At 34.1% G+C, this 17323-nt stretch overlaps 1 protein-coding gene across 1 annotated transcript; it reads left to right on the plus strand.

The window, feature by feature from the left end:
- The first annotated feature begins 6989 nt into the window (after positions 1-6989).
- Positions 6990-8357, plus strand: LOC127700278 (cholecystokinin receptor-like). Its single transcript, XM_052203698.1, has one exon. The coding sequence runs from the start codon at positions 7119-7121 to the stop codon at positions 8241-8243; it is 1125 nt and encodes a 374-aa protein (XP_052059658.1). The 5' UTR covers positions 6990-7118; the 3' UTR covers positions 8244-8357.
- The last annotated feature ends 8966 nt before the right edge of the window (positions 8358-17323 follow it).

Genomic DNA, 17323 nt, shown 5'->3' on the forward strand with positions numbered 1-17323 from the left:
TAAAACCCTTGCCAAAGTGGGGCGTCCGTTTGAATGTGCGGGATGTACAAGTATGCAGCCACGTCCGGTCAGTATGCTCATTTTCCAGTAGCAGTCTGAATTTCCCCGACCTTCCTCCCGGACGGCCTCTATTCCAGGACCTATCTTTTGTATCTGTTGTCAATTTGTTCTCGTCCTGAACATGTATGAAATATTTGCCACTAGACGTTAAGCACCCATCAATCAATCAAAAGTCAACAAAGTCACACAAATAGTAAATTTTCATTTTGAAGATAAAACATAGTGACAATGTTGATGGAATTTAGGTTTTGTTTGGAATGTCCTTCGTATTAATTGTTATATAGATACTCAAAATGTAAGGTTTTTAGCATTTAAGAAATACTTATAACTTGGCTCAATATTTAAAAATGTAAAATTTTTAAAGTACACTTGAAACTGTAATACAGTGAATTCAAAGTCTTTTGAAAATGATCCACTTTCATGAAATAAATGCAAGAAAAAATGGTCCAATCTCTAATAGTAATAATCGTCTAGTTTATCACTTTACTTTAATTTTTAATTTAAAAAAAATAATTCAATTATTGATCTGTCGAAACAAAATACTGTTGAATTGCTGTCATTTTAAGGAATACCCAGCAGCTTCCTTTGTTCACAATGATGAAAATTTAGCAAATGACTTCCGCAACATGTCTGCGTTCTCTCTACATCGTTGGACGTTAAGTAAACAACAATCAATCAATCATTCTCCGCAAAAGTACACAATAAAGGTTAATTGTATGTAAGGCTGTTTGGTCAATCGATATTTTCACGTGTAAGTAATTCAATATAAAATTAAATGGATTAATTCTGGGAAATGATTGTAATTCCATCGAATATAATACCATTATGTAATCATTGTTTTATGATTCACCATACAATACTAAACTAAAGACGAATATTTATTAATTAAATATCAAATTCTATCAAATGATACGAGAATTTTACTGTCAATTCCCTATACTATACAAAACATAAGATTAAATCAATAGCAATTATTTATCTATAAAACAGAAAGAAGATCATACATCACGCCTCTCCTTAAGGGTCTATAGATATGAAAACTAGCATCATTATCAAATCCTACGTTTTATATGAATGTAACTAGATTTCGAAGAGGAATAGCCCCCTCCCGGGTAAATATCTTTCCCTTACAATTTCCCGAATAAGTAATGAAATATTGCAATTTGTGTTTTCAAAAACGGGCGAAGGGGCTAATAACTTCACAGGACTTTAAGTTGTTCATTTGTGTTATTTTATCGTTTTAGATAGGCTCTTATGTGCTGGCTATACTTAATAAGCAGATTACCGTACTGGTTTATCATTGTTGTTTATGAATGACGTTAATCGTATATTTTATTTCATACTCAATCATGAGCTGGCGAGGCTGCAAGCTTAAGTCTAGCGTTGGTTGACCGAAATATAATATCTGTGTTACAGATGACAACTGATATGTTCCAATTGTAGCCATTTTATTGTTATCTTTTCTTCCTTTATAGTGACATCATTGAATGAACACCACCGTGGGTGTCACGTGCGGTCTGGAGCAGGATTTACCTACCCTTCCAGAGCATCTGATATCTCCCCTGGTTTTGGTGAGGTTCGTGTTGCTCAGTCTTTAGTTTCTCGTGTGGAGTTTTGTAAACTGTTGTTATCTTTTCGCTGTTTTTCGTTTTTGTCATGATTTTACCGGTCTCTCTTCGACTAATGAGTTTTTATTCTCCCTTTGTTATCTTCCGTCTCCGTTTTAGTCATGATTTTGCCGGTCTCTCTTCGACTAATGAGTTTTTATTCTCCCTTTGATATCTTCCGTCTCCGTTTTAGCCATGATTTTGCCGGTCTCTCTTCGACTAATGAGTTTTTATTCTCCCTTTGTTATCTTCCGTCTCCGTTTTAGCCATGATTTTGCCGGTCTCTCTTCGACTAATGAGTTTTTATTCTCCCTTTGTTATCTTCCGTCTCCGTTTTTGTCATGATTTTGCCGGTCTCTCTTCGACTAATGAGTTTTTATTCTCCCTTTGGTATCTTCCGTCTCCGTTTTAGTCATGATTTTGCCGGTCTCTCTTCGACTAATGAGTTTTTATTCTCCCTTTGTTATCTTCCGTCTCCGTTTTAGCCATTATTATGCCGGTCTCTCTTCGACTTATGCGTTTTTATTCTCCCTTTGTTATCTTCCGTCTCCGTTCTTGTCATGATTTTGTCGGTCTCTCTTCGACTAATGAGTTTTTATTCTCCCTCTGTTATCTTCCGTCTCCGTTTTTGTCATGATTTGCCGGTCTGTCTTCGGCTAATGAGTTTTTATTCTCCCTTTGATATCTTCCGTCTCCGTTTTTGTCATGATTTTGCCGGTCTCTCTTCGGCTAATGAGTTTTTATTCTCCCTTTGATATCTTCCGTCTCCGTTTTTGTCATGATTTTGCCGGTCTCTCTTCGACTAATGATTTTTTATTCTCCCTTTGGTATCTTCCTTCTCTGTTTTTGTGATGAATTGGCCGGTCTTTCTTCGACTAATGAGTTTTTTTTCTCCCTTTGGTATCTTCTGTCTCCGTTTTTGTCATGATTTTGCCGGTCTGTCTTCGACTAATGAGTTTTTATTCTCCCTTTGTTATCTTCCGTCTCCGTTTTAGTTATGATTTTGCCGGTCTGTCTTCGGCTAATGAGTATTTATTCTCCCTTTGATATCTTCCGTCTCCGTTTTTGTCATGATTTTGCCGGTCTCTCTTCGGCTAATGAGTTTTTATTCTCCCTTTGATATCTTCCGTCTCCGTTTTTGTCATGATTTTGCCGGTCTGTCTTCGGCTAATGAGTTTTTATTCTCCCTTTGATATCTTCCGTCTCCGTTTTTGTCATGATTTTGCCGGTCTGTCTTCGGCTAATGAGTTTTTATTCTCCCTTTGGTATCGTCCGTCTCTGTTTTGTCATGATTTTGCCGGTCTGTCTTCGACTAATGAGTTTTTATTCCCCCTTTGATATCTTCCGTCTCCTTTTTAGTCATGATTTTGCCGGTCTCTCTTCGACTAATGAGTTTTTATTCCCCCTTTGATATCTTCCGTCTCCGTTTTTGTCATGATTTTGCCGGTCTCTCTTCGACTAATGAGTTTTTATTCTCCCTCTGTTATCTTCCGTCTCCGTTTTTGTCATGATTTTGCCGGTCTGTCTTCGACTCATGAGTTTTTATTCTCCCTTTGGTATCTTCCGTCCCCTTTTTAGTCATGATTATGCCGGTCTCTTTTCGACTAATGAGTTTTTATTCCCCCTTTGATATCTTCCGTCTCCGTTTTTGTCATGATTTTGCCGGTCTCTCTTCGACTAATGAGTTTTTATTCTCCCTTTGTTATCTTCCGTCTCCGTTTTTGTCATGATTTTGCCGGTCTGTCTTCGACTAATGAGTTTTTATTCTCCCTTTGGTATCTTCCGTCTCCGTTTTTGTCATGATTTTGCCGGTCTCTCTTCGACTAATGAGTTTTTATTCTCCTTTTGATATCTTCCGTCTCCGTTCTTGTCATGATTTTGCCGGTCTCTCTTCGACTAATGAGTTTTTATTCTCCCTTTGGTATCTTCCGTCTCCGTTCTTGTCATGATTTTGCCGGACTCTCTTCGACTAATGAGTTTTTATTCTCCCTTTGGTACCTTCCGTCTCCGTTTTTGTCATGATTTTGCCGGTCTCTCTTCAACTAATGAGTTTTTATTCTCCCTTTGTTATCTTCCGTCTCCGTTTTTGTCATGATTTTGCCGGTCTGTCTTCGACTAATGAGTTTTTATTCTCCCTTTGGTATCTTCCGTCTCCGTTCTTGTCATGATTTTGCCGGACTCTCTTCGACTAATGAGTTTTTATTCTCCCTTTGGTATCTTCCGTCTCCGTTTTTGTCATGATTTTGCCGGTCTCTCTTCGACTAATGAGTTTTGATTCTCCCTTTGGTATCTTCCGTCCCCTTTTTAGTCATGATTTTGCCGGTCTCTCTTCGACTAATGAGTTTTTATTCCCCCTTTGTTATCTTCCGTCTCCGTTTTAGCCATGATTTTGCCGGTCTGTCTTCGACTAATGAGTTTTTATTCCCCCTTTGTTATCTTCCGTCTCCGTTTTTGTCATGATTTTGCCGGTCTCTCTTCGACTAATTAGTTTTTATTCTCCCTTTGGTATCTTCCGTCTCCGTTTTTGTCATGATTTTGCCGGTCTCTCTTCGACTAATGAGTTTTTATTCCCCCTTTGTTATCTTGCGTCTCCGTTTTTGTCATGATTTTGCCGGTCTCTCTTCGACTAATGAGTTTTTAATCTCCCTTTGGTATCTTCCGTCTCTTTTTTTTCCCAATATAATAGTCTACGATGACAGCAATTGTTTTCAATCATGGTATTACGTTGTTTTCAGTGATTATAAAATGACCATTAACCATTAGCCATGTTTCTTGCGTATATAAACGTTTAATTGGTTCACTATACTGAAAATGACGATTGGTCATTAAAAATATTACGACAAGCTTGTTGGTTCAATCTATACTGAAAATGATGATTGGCCATTAAAAATATTAACACAAAATAACAGTTTATATAACACACCGTACAATTAACCCTAATCATTTTGTTGGAGACCCGACGGATAAGATCGTGCGTCTCTGTTTTCATATTACATAAGGGAGGAATTTTTGCAATTTTCCTTTTTATTTCTTCCCTTCTTGAATGAAATAGGCAGTTAATTGTTATAGTTTAATGAATATTATCATAATAACTTAACACAACCAATGATACATTACACTGTCCCATATTTTTATACTGTTGATTTCGGGTTTTAAAAGGGACATATATTATTTTCCCTTTTGATATGACAATTTTTAAACAGATGAACACTAAATAAATATGATCAGTAGATATTTTGTTCATTTTTCAATACTTAAATTAAAACAGTATGTTTTGGTAATGACATTTTACAAGGTACCACCTGATGACGTTGATATATCATCGACCGTCCTAGAATACGACAGCACCTGATTTATTCCAAGTTTCCGTATGCATTTTAAATACAACGAAAACAGACAGGCATTACTACGATTTTGGTCATGTAAATTAAAAGGCTAACCAATAGGCTACTTGTTAGCTAATATATTAACTGTCTGCCGAAAAAAAATATAAGTATATTAGTTATTAGGTTCAGTATACTGAAAATGATGATTGGTCATTCAAAATATTAATACAATATAACAGTTTATATAGCACACTATACAGCCACCTCTTATCGGCTATCTGCTACTAGTAGGTAATATCTTAAATGGCTGCTGACAAAAACATGACAGTCTCATCAAAATACATATCCTGTGGCTAAGCTTTGCTTTGCTTTGTTTATCGAACAAAACTAGAGGATCTCGAAAGATCTTTGAAAACATAAAGTAGAACGGAACGTTTTTAGATAAACAAAGCAAAGCAAAGCTTTGTGAATTACCGGAACAGAAAGTAAAACGGAGTGTTGTCAGCCTATGTCATTGGATGGTCAATTGAGGTTTTGCAATTCAAAGTACGTGTTGAAGGCCGTACTTTGACCTATAATGGTTTACTTTTACAAATTGCGACTATGGTGGAGAGTTGTCTCATTGGCACTCATACCACATCTTCCTATATCTATACACAAATTTCGGCTACAGTAGACATTCTTGATTTTAGATCAGGACCACTGAATTCAACAGATGCTGTCGTTGCTAATGCTATTTATTTATCAGATATCAAATGACGTAGTCATAACAAATATAAAATAATTCAAACGAGAAAACTAGTGGCCTGATTTATGTTCCAAACAATAAACGAAAAAAAAACATAATATACAGCAACAAATGACAACCACTGAATTACAGGGACATTTGGGACAGACACAAACAAAATGTGGCCGGGTTATACATTGATCGATAAGTTTACAAGGATCGTATCTAAATGTTCGGGCTCTATAAACAAGATCAAAGTAAAAATAAAGGATGTGATATCCCGTTTGTATTAAGTTTTCTTAAGTTTAGTCAAGTACAACCAAACTTCCAAGCCCAACTTTGTATCTTTGAAAGAATTTAGTAAAGTTTTTAAGTAATTCTCTAACTAAATAATTTATCAGTGATACATAGATTACATGCATTGAAATCAAAAACGTCACTACAGACATGCGAGTTGGGATATATAAACACCGTAAGACGGGTCCAAAGAAACATCGACGTCCAAAAAAGGAAAATTAACGATAGGGAACAAAAAATCTTCCTCGTTTCGTTAATTTTTGTATATTGTTCCCGTGAGTACTGAAATACATGTATCTAAAACTATGAAAAAAAATTTATTGCTGTTTATATTTGATTTCTTTAAAGTAAGTTTCTTTGGGTAAATTCCGGCAGTGTAATTTCTTGATTATTGTACAAAATATATCATCAAGATAACGGTAAACGTTGTTGAATTTACTAATTAAATGGAGTTTAGACGGTTCGTTACTGAGTTTGGCCATAAACTGTTATTCATAACAATACAGGCTTTCAGGCTTTTTATTAGATGTGGGCAAGGAGAAACAGCCCATCAATATATATATATATACAAAAAAATCTCTATTAAAATTCAGTAGACATAGAATGTACTTTGACGGCAACAGATTTGCCTTACACAGAGTGGTTTAAAATGCAAAAATCAATCGGGAACTATTGAAATAAAAGTTACCAACTACACCTTAAGACGTTTTATCTGTATTCAATTGAAAGCAATCGTTATTCATTTGGCGATAGACCCATAGTTTTGAGCATGCCCAGTTAGTATTTTTTCCGCGTGGGAATAGCAACTGTTTGAGAAAATGTACATAAAAGGGTCAATGACATTCACAATTTTACGGAAACAATCGAACATTAAATAGAAAAGCTTCCTTGATCATTTTATTACATACACACTGTACTTTCTGAATGAAAAAAAAGCTGTTTTCTATTTGATTTAAACCGGAAGGTGTCGCTGTTTTTAAATTTTGATATTATCAATATGCTCGAAAAGAATGACATTAAATGTATTACTATGCAAAAGGAAATAACGTGTACTTTGCTCACTTAGTCACATGTATTTGATTCAGAAAAACTATTAGAACAATGGCTGAAATTACAGTTTCTCAATGGAATGATATGATAACAAAAAGTCTTATACCAAACATTGTTATACTTTCGATTTATATCGTTCTTGGAACATGCGGAAATATACTGGTTTTATCAGTTTATACTTTTCAAATGAAAGGATTGTCAGATGAGAGATATTTCATACCGATTTTATCTGTATTTGACATGGTAGTAACAATCTATTGTGGACTGTTCTTAATAATACAATGTTTTCACCAAGTAACATTTAGTAACAATATATTGTGTAAAACAGCACAATTCTTTGCCGGATTAACTACATTCATTCCGATTCTTTTATTACTTATTATTGCAGTCCAACGATATCTAAAAGTATGTATGCCTCATAAACCGGTAATGTCGCTTCGTGTTAAAAGAATTGCGTTGATACTAACAATTGTTATTTCATTGATATGTGCATTCCCGTTACCGTTCGTTTACGGTTCTGTTCCATTTCACAGCGTCAATTATGGAATAAACGGAACAAATTGTGGCAAATTAAAAGAAGGTCACCAATTAGCAAGGGCCGTATATGCCATTGTGATAGGCTTTCTTGCTGTTGCTACAGTAACAACACTTATTGTCTTATACTCAAGAATCGGATGCACAGTTTTTCGTCAATTCAAATTGAACAAATCGAATAGTAATCGAGTAGAAGTTGGAAAATCGGAGACAAAAACTGACGACGAGGAAGTTTCTGAAGTAGGTCAAAATGGCGGTATACAAACTTCCATCACTTCAGATGGAGATTCAAACATTTCAAATACAAATATTGCCAAAAATCACCAAACAACTCTATCTGGATCCAAAAGAAGACAAAAGAGTAACCGTCGAATAACTCACAAACTGACAATTATGTTTTTTGTTATTACTTTGGTCTTTGTATTAAGTTATTTGCCAAAAGTTGTGTTGCTTATAATTGAAGGATTATACGAAGATTTCTGGGAACAATTATCAGACACTAGAAGATCTGGCGTGCTGTTTATATATGAAATGTTTATTATCAATAATATCGTGAACCCTTTTATTTACGCTTTTATGGATATCAAGTTTCGCAAAGAAGCGACAGTATTTTTAAATCGTGTTTTTCACTGCAAATTTTAATTGTAAATACTTAGACACGTTTTAAATACTAAGCATTATAACTGCTTACTTTACAAAGCATTTACATGTAACATAATCAATAAAGATAAGGCCACACCAAATCAACTTGCTGCACATATTCTTCGGATTTTTATCTGTTACATAAGGTAAATCGCGAGGCTTAGTACTTTTATCTCATTTTCTTTTCTCTGAATTCAAGTTATTGGCCCGGGGAAAAGACTATACCGGTAAAACTGCATGATATTTTTAAGGACTATTTAGAGAAAGCGATAACGTTTTTAATTAAAAAAATCTAAATATGAAACCATGGAGTGAACATTTAAGGAAACAGACGTCATAGAAAAAAATACGGAGATGTGGTATTATTGCCAATGAGACAACTATCAAACAAAGTTCAAATGACGTGGATGTAAGCAACTAAAGGTCACTGTATGGCCTTCAACAATGAACAAAACTCAATACTATATAGTCTTATAAAAAGGACCCAACATGACAAAACGCGAAACAATTCAAATGAAAAAAGGAACGGCCTAATTTCTGACAAAACAACAAACAAAAAACAAATATGCCAGGCAACAACCAAAGACAACCTCTGAATTATAGGCTCATGAAAGTATATATTTGATTTATTTATTCATGTATGGTTTTTACTTTATTCAAGACATTTTGGCAGCTAGATAGTCCAACGAACAAAAAATGTAATAGCTGTGTCATAATAATGTTATTTCGTCATATCGTCACGCACTGAATGATACATTTAGTATAAAGTACAAATAACATCAACAACATGCATAAATCCATTCTCCGCCAAGTACACCTACGACCGCAATAAAGGCCAGAAGATTGAAAACAAGACCGTAAATAAATAAACTCATTATGGAAAGGATAAAAGTTTAATTAAATGATATTCTAATGCCTTATCCGCTAGCGAGTTTTGTATTACCTGCTAATTAAGTTCTCTTTTGTTAGATAATATAGACAAGTGAGGGTCATTATAGAATCCTGTAAACAGCCATACAATTGATCTGGCAATTAATTTGCTTTTAATTCCTTTGAAGCATTAAGGCTTCTGCAAATAAACACTTTCAATGCAAATCCGAAACTACAACCACCATTAGTCATTACTTGTTAGGTAATACAAATCATGCATCTGTAACATTTGTACTTCTTTTTTCTTGACCGAAAAACACTAACATATATTACTGATATCTTGATATACTCCCAGACCACCTTTGTTTTTTATTATGTTTTTCTTATTTTGAAATTTATCTTTTTCAGTATCATATTGTTTGTTTGCCTGGTTTGGTTTTTCTTTGGGTTGGACATTGCTTTGTCAGAGTACATTAAATACGAATCTTTTCAATACGACAGTGATAACCCATCATAATTTAGCCGTGTATACCGAAGAATGATTAAACAAGTCTAAACTGAATTTTACAACGTTCAAACCTATGATTGCGTTGGATAAAAACCGCAATTTTTATACGTGTGCATGCAATACAAATTTCTTGGTAGAGGGGTCTAAATACAGCACAAACAACATTTTCCAAAAGACCAAAAAAGTGAAAAAGTATATTTTAACAAAACGCATTTGACTAACAGGTCGAACAACTGATGTTCTTAAACCCTGCTGACTGCCATTGGCGATTTATTAAATTAATAATTTGTAAGATCCATTTTGTTACATCATGTGATACGTTTATTTGACAATCGCCAATGGCAGTCAGCATTTTTTTCACTTTTTTGGTCCTTTGGAAAATGTTGTTTGTGCTGTATTTAGACCCCTCTACGAAGAATGATTAAATATATCTTTGGAGATAAATATCAACAAAAAGAAGGCACACGCGTCGTTAATTTGCAGATTTGTAACAAACCTCTTTAAACAGTATATCTACGTCAGCAATGCATACGGGTAAATTCATCGCACCTTTCCGAACAACTGATATTTATAGTATGTACTTAATAACAAAAAGGTGTCCGTAACTTTCATGACAGCCCTGGGTGCGTGTGTAAGAACGTGAATATTAATAATGAATTTTTAAAAAATCTAAAGTTTGTGAATCGCAAAATACTTCAAAGTAAAAGGCCGAGTTAAGTTGGTAACGTTAATGTTATTACGTTAACCAAAATTAAATAAGGTGATCGGCATACAGACAGGATAGTCTGTGAAATGCAGTTTTTTTTTATTTTTGTTGGAGAATCCACAAACCAGATAAACAGTTAAAACTAAATAAAAAGAGAATGTATTGTACTATTGAATCTCTAATTAGACGCTATGAGAAAATTTTGTGTTAACGACTTCGGTATTCAAAATGTTAAAGGCTTATTTGATGTGAGATAAGTACGATATATTGTTAAGAGCTGTTATCTTTTTCAAGAAAATTTGATGCTACAATTGTAAATTGGAAACATAAGGTACTAAATTTTAAGGTTTTTGTATAAGGCGCGACTATACACAAAAGATCAAAAGATCATAGAGGTATTGAACATTGTTAAGTCTTGATAAAAATACTAAATTTAAGTATTTAAATGGATGGAATGCTGTGTTTGTTGTCTTACTTTTTGGTTTGTTTTTGTCAGACAACAAATGAAACTACGTGTTTTATGACCTCATCGGTTATTCAAGCAATGTATCGATAACTCTTTTAATTTGTCTATTCGGCGATTATCGATTAATATCAAACACTCAAGTCCACGTAGAGGTAAATCATTTTGTTTTAATGTGCGAGTTCTTTAACTATTTGTTCAGTTCATGTCATTTACTGTCAAGTAGAAGAATAACATAATTTGTTCCTTTATGATATTATATTCCAGTATATTTTGTAAATGTTATAGCATCAAGCACTGTACAGGCATCCCAAATATATGTACATAGTTTGTCCCTTATATTGTGTGGACAAAGTAAACTACATCGCGTTTGACACCAGGTTTTTATTTCTAATGATTATATTGTTGTTTGCCATGATACAATATAATTGTCAGATTATGCCCCTTGTATATGACTTTTGCACCTGAGATCACCCTTGGTTTTTGGAGTGATTCATATTGCTTAGTCTTTAGTTTTCTATGTTGTGTTTTGTGTACAGTTGTTTGTCTTTGGTCTTTTTTATTTTTTGCCATGGCGCAGTCAGCTTAATTTCGACTTGTGAGTTTGAATGTCCCTTTGGTATCTTTCGCCGCACTTTTAGTAATTCTGTCACATATTCGACTATTCACTGGTCAAAAGTAAAGAAACCTATAGACGGCCGATTAGTCAATGACTGGCGTTTTCAAACAGTCTCGGGGAGTTTCTCACCTTATGTTTGTACTGGTTGACTCTTTTGTTTACCACAAAATACATGAACGTTATCGGTGTGAATTTAGTAACTGGGAGAGAAAACAATACATTCCGGAATAATCTGGTGATTAAGTTAATTAAGATGATTATCTCCCAAAACCAGGATATACAGTTTCATTTGGAAACATTTTTTAGATACCAAAAAGAAACTTATTTACCAAGAGCAAAAATCGATACATTTTATATATCGAATTGTTAGAAACGAAAATATTTCAATAGATTTGCAACTGAAATTATTTGATTCTACGATAGAACCAATTCTTTTATATGGTTCTGAGGTTTAGGGTTTTGAGAATTTGAAAAATAATTGAACAGGTGCATTTGAAAGTTTGCAAAAAGAATTTTAAAAGTTCGAAATACTACACACAATTTTATGGTGTATGGGGAATTGGGAAAATTTCCTTTGCAAATTCGAGTTTAATGTAGAATGATTTCATACTGGTGTAAAGTTGTAAACAATAGCAATAAACTCAGTAGTGCTTTGTACAGGCTGATACTATCATTGACAAATCATGGTCATTATGTTTTCAAATGAATTTATTTTGGAGAATCAATATTTAACAAAAATGGTCTAGGATATATTTTCATGAATCAGATTGGCTTTTGTGATACAAATTATCTTCATCGAATATTGAGTGATCATTTTATCACCTCATGGTTTGGCGATATATCAAATTCATCTCGGGGACAATTTTATGGGATATTTAAAAAGGACTTTGGATTAGAACAATATCTGATCAGACTATCTGAACAAAATAGAGGCTGGGTAACAAAATTAAGGACATCGAACTTACGTATTCCAATCGAGACGGGGCATTGGCAAAATATACCAAGACCAGAGAGAATCTGTACTCTATGTCATGAAATTGTTGGTGATGAATTTCATGTTTTATTTATATAGATATAAGAAGATGTGGTATGAGTGCCAATGAGACAACTCTCCATCCAAGTCACAATTTGTAAAAGTAAACCATTATAGTACGGCCTTCAACACGGAGCCTTGGCTCACACCGAATAGCAAGCTATAAAGGGCCCCAAAAATGACTAGTGTAAAACCATTCAAACAGGAAAACCAACGGTCTAATCTATATAAAAAACGAGAAACGAGAAACACTTCAACAAACGACAACCACTGAACATCAGGTTCCTGACTTATGTGAACATGATTCTATTGTTAATTATAGAAACCAATACTTACCTAATATATACTATACTATTAATCCACAATACATTAACATGGCAGGATTATTGTCCATATGTAATATGGAAGTCTACAAACGACTTTCAATTTTTCAAGAAAATTGCTTGTTTATAAAATATTTTACAAATTGATTTCTATATGTTTAAATAGTAATGCATGCTCATTTCGTCATTTTATTGTTTATGTATTATACTTTGACCTCATGTAACATATGTATGTGTCTGAGCGTTATCAATAAATCTTGAATCTTGAAATCTTGAAATCTTGAAAAATATATCTTAAAGTATCTTCTCATCACCAAATATATATTAGGTACGTAGAAGACATGTAATAGCATCACACATCAAATACATTTAATGAAGATACAATACATACAAAAAACAATATTAATTTATTCAGAAGCAAATACTCGCTTTCTCTTAATTCATATAGATTTAAATTCATTTATGAGATCTGTCCCGTTTGTAACAGACCCTACTTAAGTGAAGAGTATAATATTTGACCTTATTAAACTTGTTTTTATAGATTCAAGTTTTCAAAAGTTTCTGCGATCGACGCTTTCACTCTTCAGCTTCGTATTTGATTTGGTCTTTCAACTGCTGAGTCTTGTGTACACGAAACGCGCGTCTGGTGTATCATATACTTTGCTTTGATGAGTTTTTACATAAAACATTCACTCTTGTCATCTGATTAATGACATCAAATACTGTGAAAAATATCGTGTTATTGTTAAATAGACTAACAGTTATATATACTTCCAAATGTAGTCTTGTCACTTTATCAAATGTAATACTTGTGATGAGACAACATATTACTTTTTATGGGCTAGATAGAATATCACGTTTAGCACTTCTTGGTCTTTGGTGTCTTCTTTGTCGATTCGTGAGACTTAAATAATGGTAAACTACTGTATAATGAGGCCTGACGTTACATTTTCAAAATTTACAACAAAAGAAAAAGATTTAATGCTGCAACTCTATATTGAAAATATAAGGTTCTTACTATTGAATTTGTCTATTGCACGATTATCCAAGAAAGACCAACAGATCGGAGAGGTATTATCTATTGTCAAATTTTGATACAAATACAAATACTAAGTATACATTGTAAGTATATGTGGACGGAATTCTATGTCTGTTGTCTTGTTTTTGAATTGTTTTTGTCAGACAGCAAATGATAGTACGTGTTGTATGACCTCACTGGCTATTTAAGTATTTATTTGTATATTCGGCGATTATCGATGAATATGATCCACTTAAGTCCACGTTTTCAGGTCAGTTTTTGTCCCATTCATATAACTTTTTTGTACCTTTGTTCGACTATTGATTGGTCAAAGGTTAACAAAACTAGTGATTGATTGATTGATAGGTGTTTAACACCACTTTCAGCACTATTGTGCTATTTCGTGGCGGTCAGTTTTTATTGGTGGAGGAAGCCGTAGTGCCCGGAGAGAACCACCGACCTTCGGTAGGAAAAACTTACGATCCTAGTCAATTAAGATTGGTGTCGAGCACAACTGCTACGTGCGAGATTCGAACTCTCAAACTCGGTGTTGACAGGCTAGTGATACAGTACTCTGCCTACTTAGACAACTCAGCCACCGAGGCCCCCAACAAAACTAGTGACTGTCGTAGTTATTGACTGACAATGTCATACTGTCTCGCAGAATTTCTAACGCTACGTTTGTATTGATTTGGTTGATTCCTGTGTTTTCCACGAAAATACACGGTTCAGAAGTTATCTGTGCTAGTCGGAAATATGATAAAACAATACATACCGGAAAATTCTATCATGATGATTAAGTTGATTGAAATAACATCTCCGAAACTAGGATGTCACGTGCAGTTTCGTTTACAAAATGAACATATCAAATTGCATGTCGGAGTTCATGCGATGCTTACACAAGACACTCACTCTTGTCAGCTGATTAATACATAATGAGAGAGAGAGATCGTTTTACTTTTAATATTCTCACAATTTTATTTATTAAGTCACTTTATCAAATATAATGCTGGTGATCAGACCACAGATTACTTATGTGCTATATAAAATATCACGTTTCTTAGTCATTGGTCATATTCATCAGATATTCCACGTTCCAGTTATCAAACTGTTCTTTGGTGTTAATTACATTTTATTTTTTATTTAATAACAATTATGTTCGGGTATTCAGGTAGCAACAAATGTGTTTCTCGTTCAACAGTTTCGTTGCCCTTAACGCATCTCAGGACAGCAAACTTCCTATTTTCCTCTTTCCCTTTACGATATGCACGGCTATTATGATTTAAACCATAGGAGATAAAAATAAAGTTTGTCTCGATGAAGACAATAATCTAAGACCTTACAACATTATTAATGATAGCTCATTCGAATAAAAAACAAAATTCAGAAGTTGATCAAGGAGTCCAAATAACTTTTTAAAATGATTTCTCAACTATTTTGCATCTACCAATAAGTAATATCACAATGTAATTCAGCACTATACATTTCTTTATAGAAAAGATTGAAAATTATAGAATGAGAGTAGCGGAATTGTTATCTGAGCGGCCTTCCAAGATAGGTAATTCCGGGCTCCTCAAAATTGATGGAAGAAATTTACAAAAGAAAGGTATGACCTTTGTCCCGTAGTCCATGTTTAGGGAAAGAAGGGAACTACTTCCTGTTTAGCCAACAAGAGGAGCAGAATTCCACAGAATTCCGCAGTATTCTTGGTGATATTACATTGTATTAGTGTTGTTTACGAACAAAAATGATGACTTTACGTTAGGTACTTAGTAATAATTCGAAAAGCGTGATGATCTTATTTGAAAACTTCTACATACAGTTTTAGGGGAGATTTTGCCGATAAAGTAGGAGGGAAGTCAATCATTTAATAGATGATGTTCTCTTATTAAATAATTCCAAATTTGGTGACTATGTTGAACGCATCTATCCCATTGAACTTGAGATAAAGGATACAACAGATACAGTTAAGTCTGCCTCATATCTTGACTTACTCTCAAATCGTACTTTCTTTTTAATTTGACCTGTTGATACTATTTGTAATGCTTTTTTGTTATTTAATTTTAACATGGATCTTGTCTATATACCAGCTTTGATTATTTGGTATTACTACAAATTTTCACTTTTTCGTACTATGAACATCAAAATTATTTCATTTCTCCTAAAATACTGTTCTTGGACCTGTACAGGAAGTTTTATCTAGCACTAATTGTATAGTTTTATTGTTGATATTCACCCCATATGTACCAAGTGTTAGATTAGTTTTATTGATATTAAAGAAATTTCTTGGTATTCCTAAACGGAAGATTTTATACACACAGAAAAAGAAGTATACTTAACAACAAAATTATTTTCATTTACCTGTGTATAATATGACGCAGGTTTCTTCAAAAGTGATGATTTTCTAAAAATTGTTTAACATTTCACAGTGATGTCATACTTTAACTTTGTTTAAACCTGTTTATTTACTTTTGACTTTAATTATTTATCCCTTATAATTTTTATTAACTATGTATTTGCATTCAGGTATCACAGATCAAATTTATTCGTTCATTGTGTGTTAATTTACGATTTTTGATTGAGTTAAGCCTTCCAATTGATATTTTATAGTGTGTCTTTCTATGTTGTGATGTTGTACTATTGTTTCAGAAAAGGGAGAAGGTTTGGTACCATTAAAACGTTTAATCCCGCTGCAAATGTTTGCACCTGTCCTAAGTCAGGAATCTGATGTACAGTAGTTGTCGCCTGTTTATGTAGTTCATACGTGTTTCTCGTTTCTCGTTTTTATATAGATTAGACCGTTGGTTTTCCCGTTTGAATGGTTTTACACTAGTAATTTTGGGGGCCCTTTATAGCTTGCTGTTCGGTGTGAGCCAATGCTCCGTGTTGAAGGCCGTACCTTGACCTATAATGGTTTACTTTTATAAATTGTAACTTGGATGGAGAGTTGTCTCATTGGCACTCATACCACATCTTCCTATATCTATTTACATCTAGAAATTGACAATGAGGGTCGGTTGAAAACAAAACTTTATGACAAAAGAGATGATTTCAGCTTCCCAATTGTGAACTTTCCATTTTTATTAGCAACATTCCAGCAGCGCCTGCATACGGAGTATATATCTCACAGTTGATACGATACTCCAGGGCTTGTATTTCCTATCACGATTTCCTTAATAGAGGATTGCTACTCACAAGGAAGTTATTAAACCAAGAGTTTCAAGTGGTGAAGTTGAAATCATCCCTTCGTAAATTTTACGGACGCCATCACGAGTTGGTTGGCCGTTACGGAATATCCGTTTCACAAATGATAGCGGGTATGTTCCAAATGTCGTAACTACAATCCCGTCCCCTTTTCCCGAATGTGACCTACCGAATTAGACTTATTACCGGGTTTGTACTAACATGAGCAACACGACGGGTGCTACATGTGGAGCAGGATCTGTTTACCCTTCCGGAGCACCTGAGATCACCCACGGTGGGGTTCGTGTTGCTCAGTCTTTAGTTTTCTATGTTTTGTTTTGTGTACTATTGTTTGTC

This window comes from Mytilus californianus, unplaced genomic scaffold, assembly GCF_021869535.1.
Source record: "Mytilus californianus isolate M0D057914Y unplaced genomic scaffold, xbMytCali1.0.p SCAF_5, whole genome shotgun sequence".
Lineage (NCBI taxonomy): Eukaryota > Metazoa > Mollusca > Bivalvia > Mytilida > Mytilidae > Mytilus > Mytilus californianus.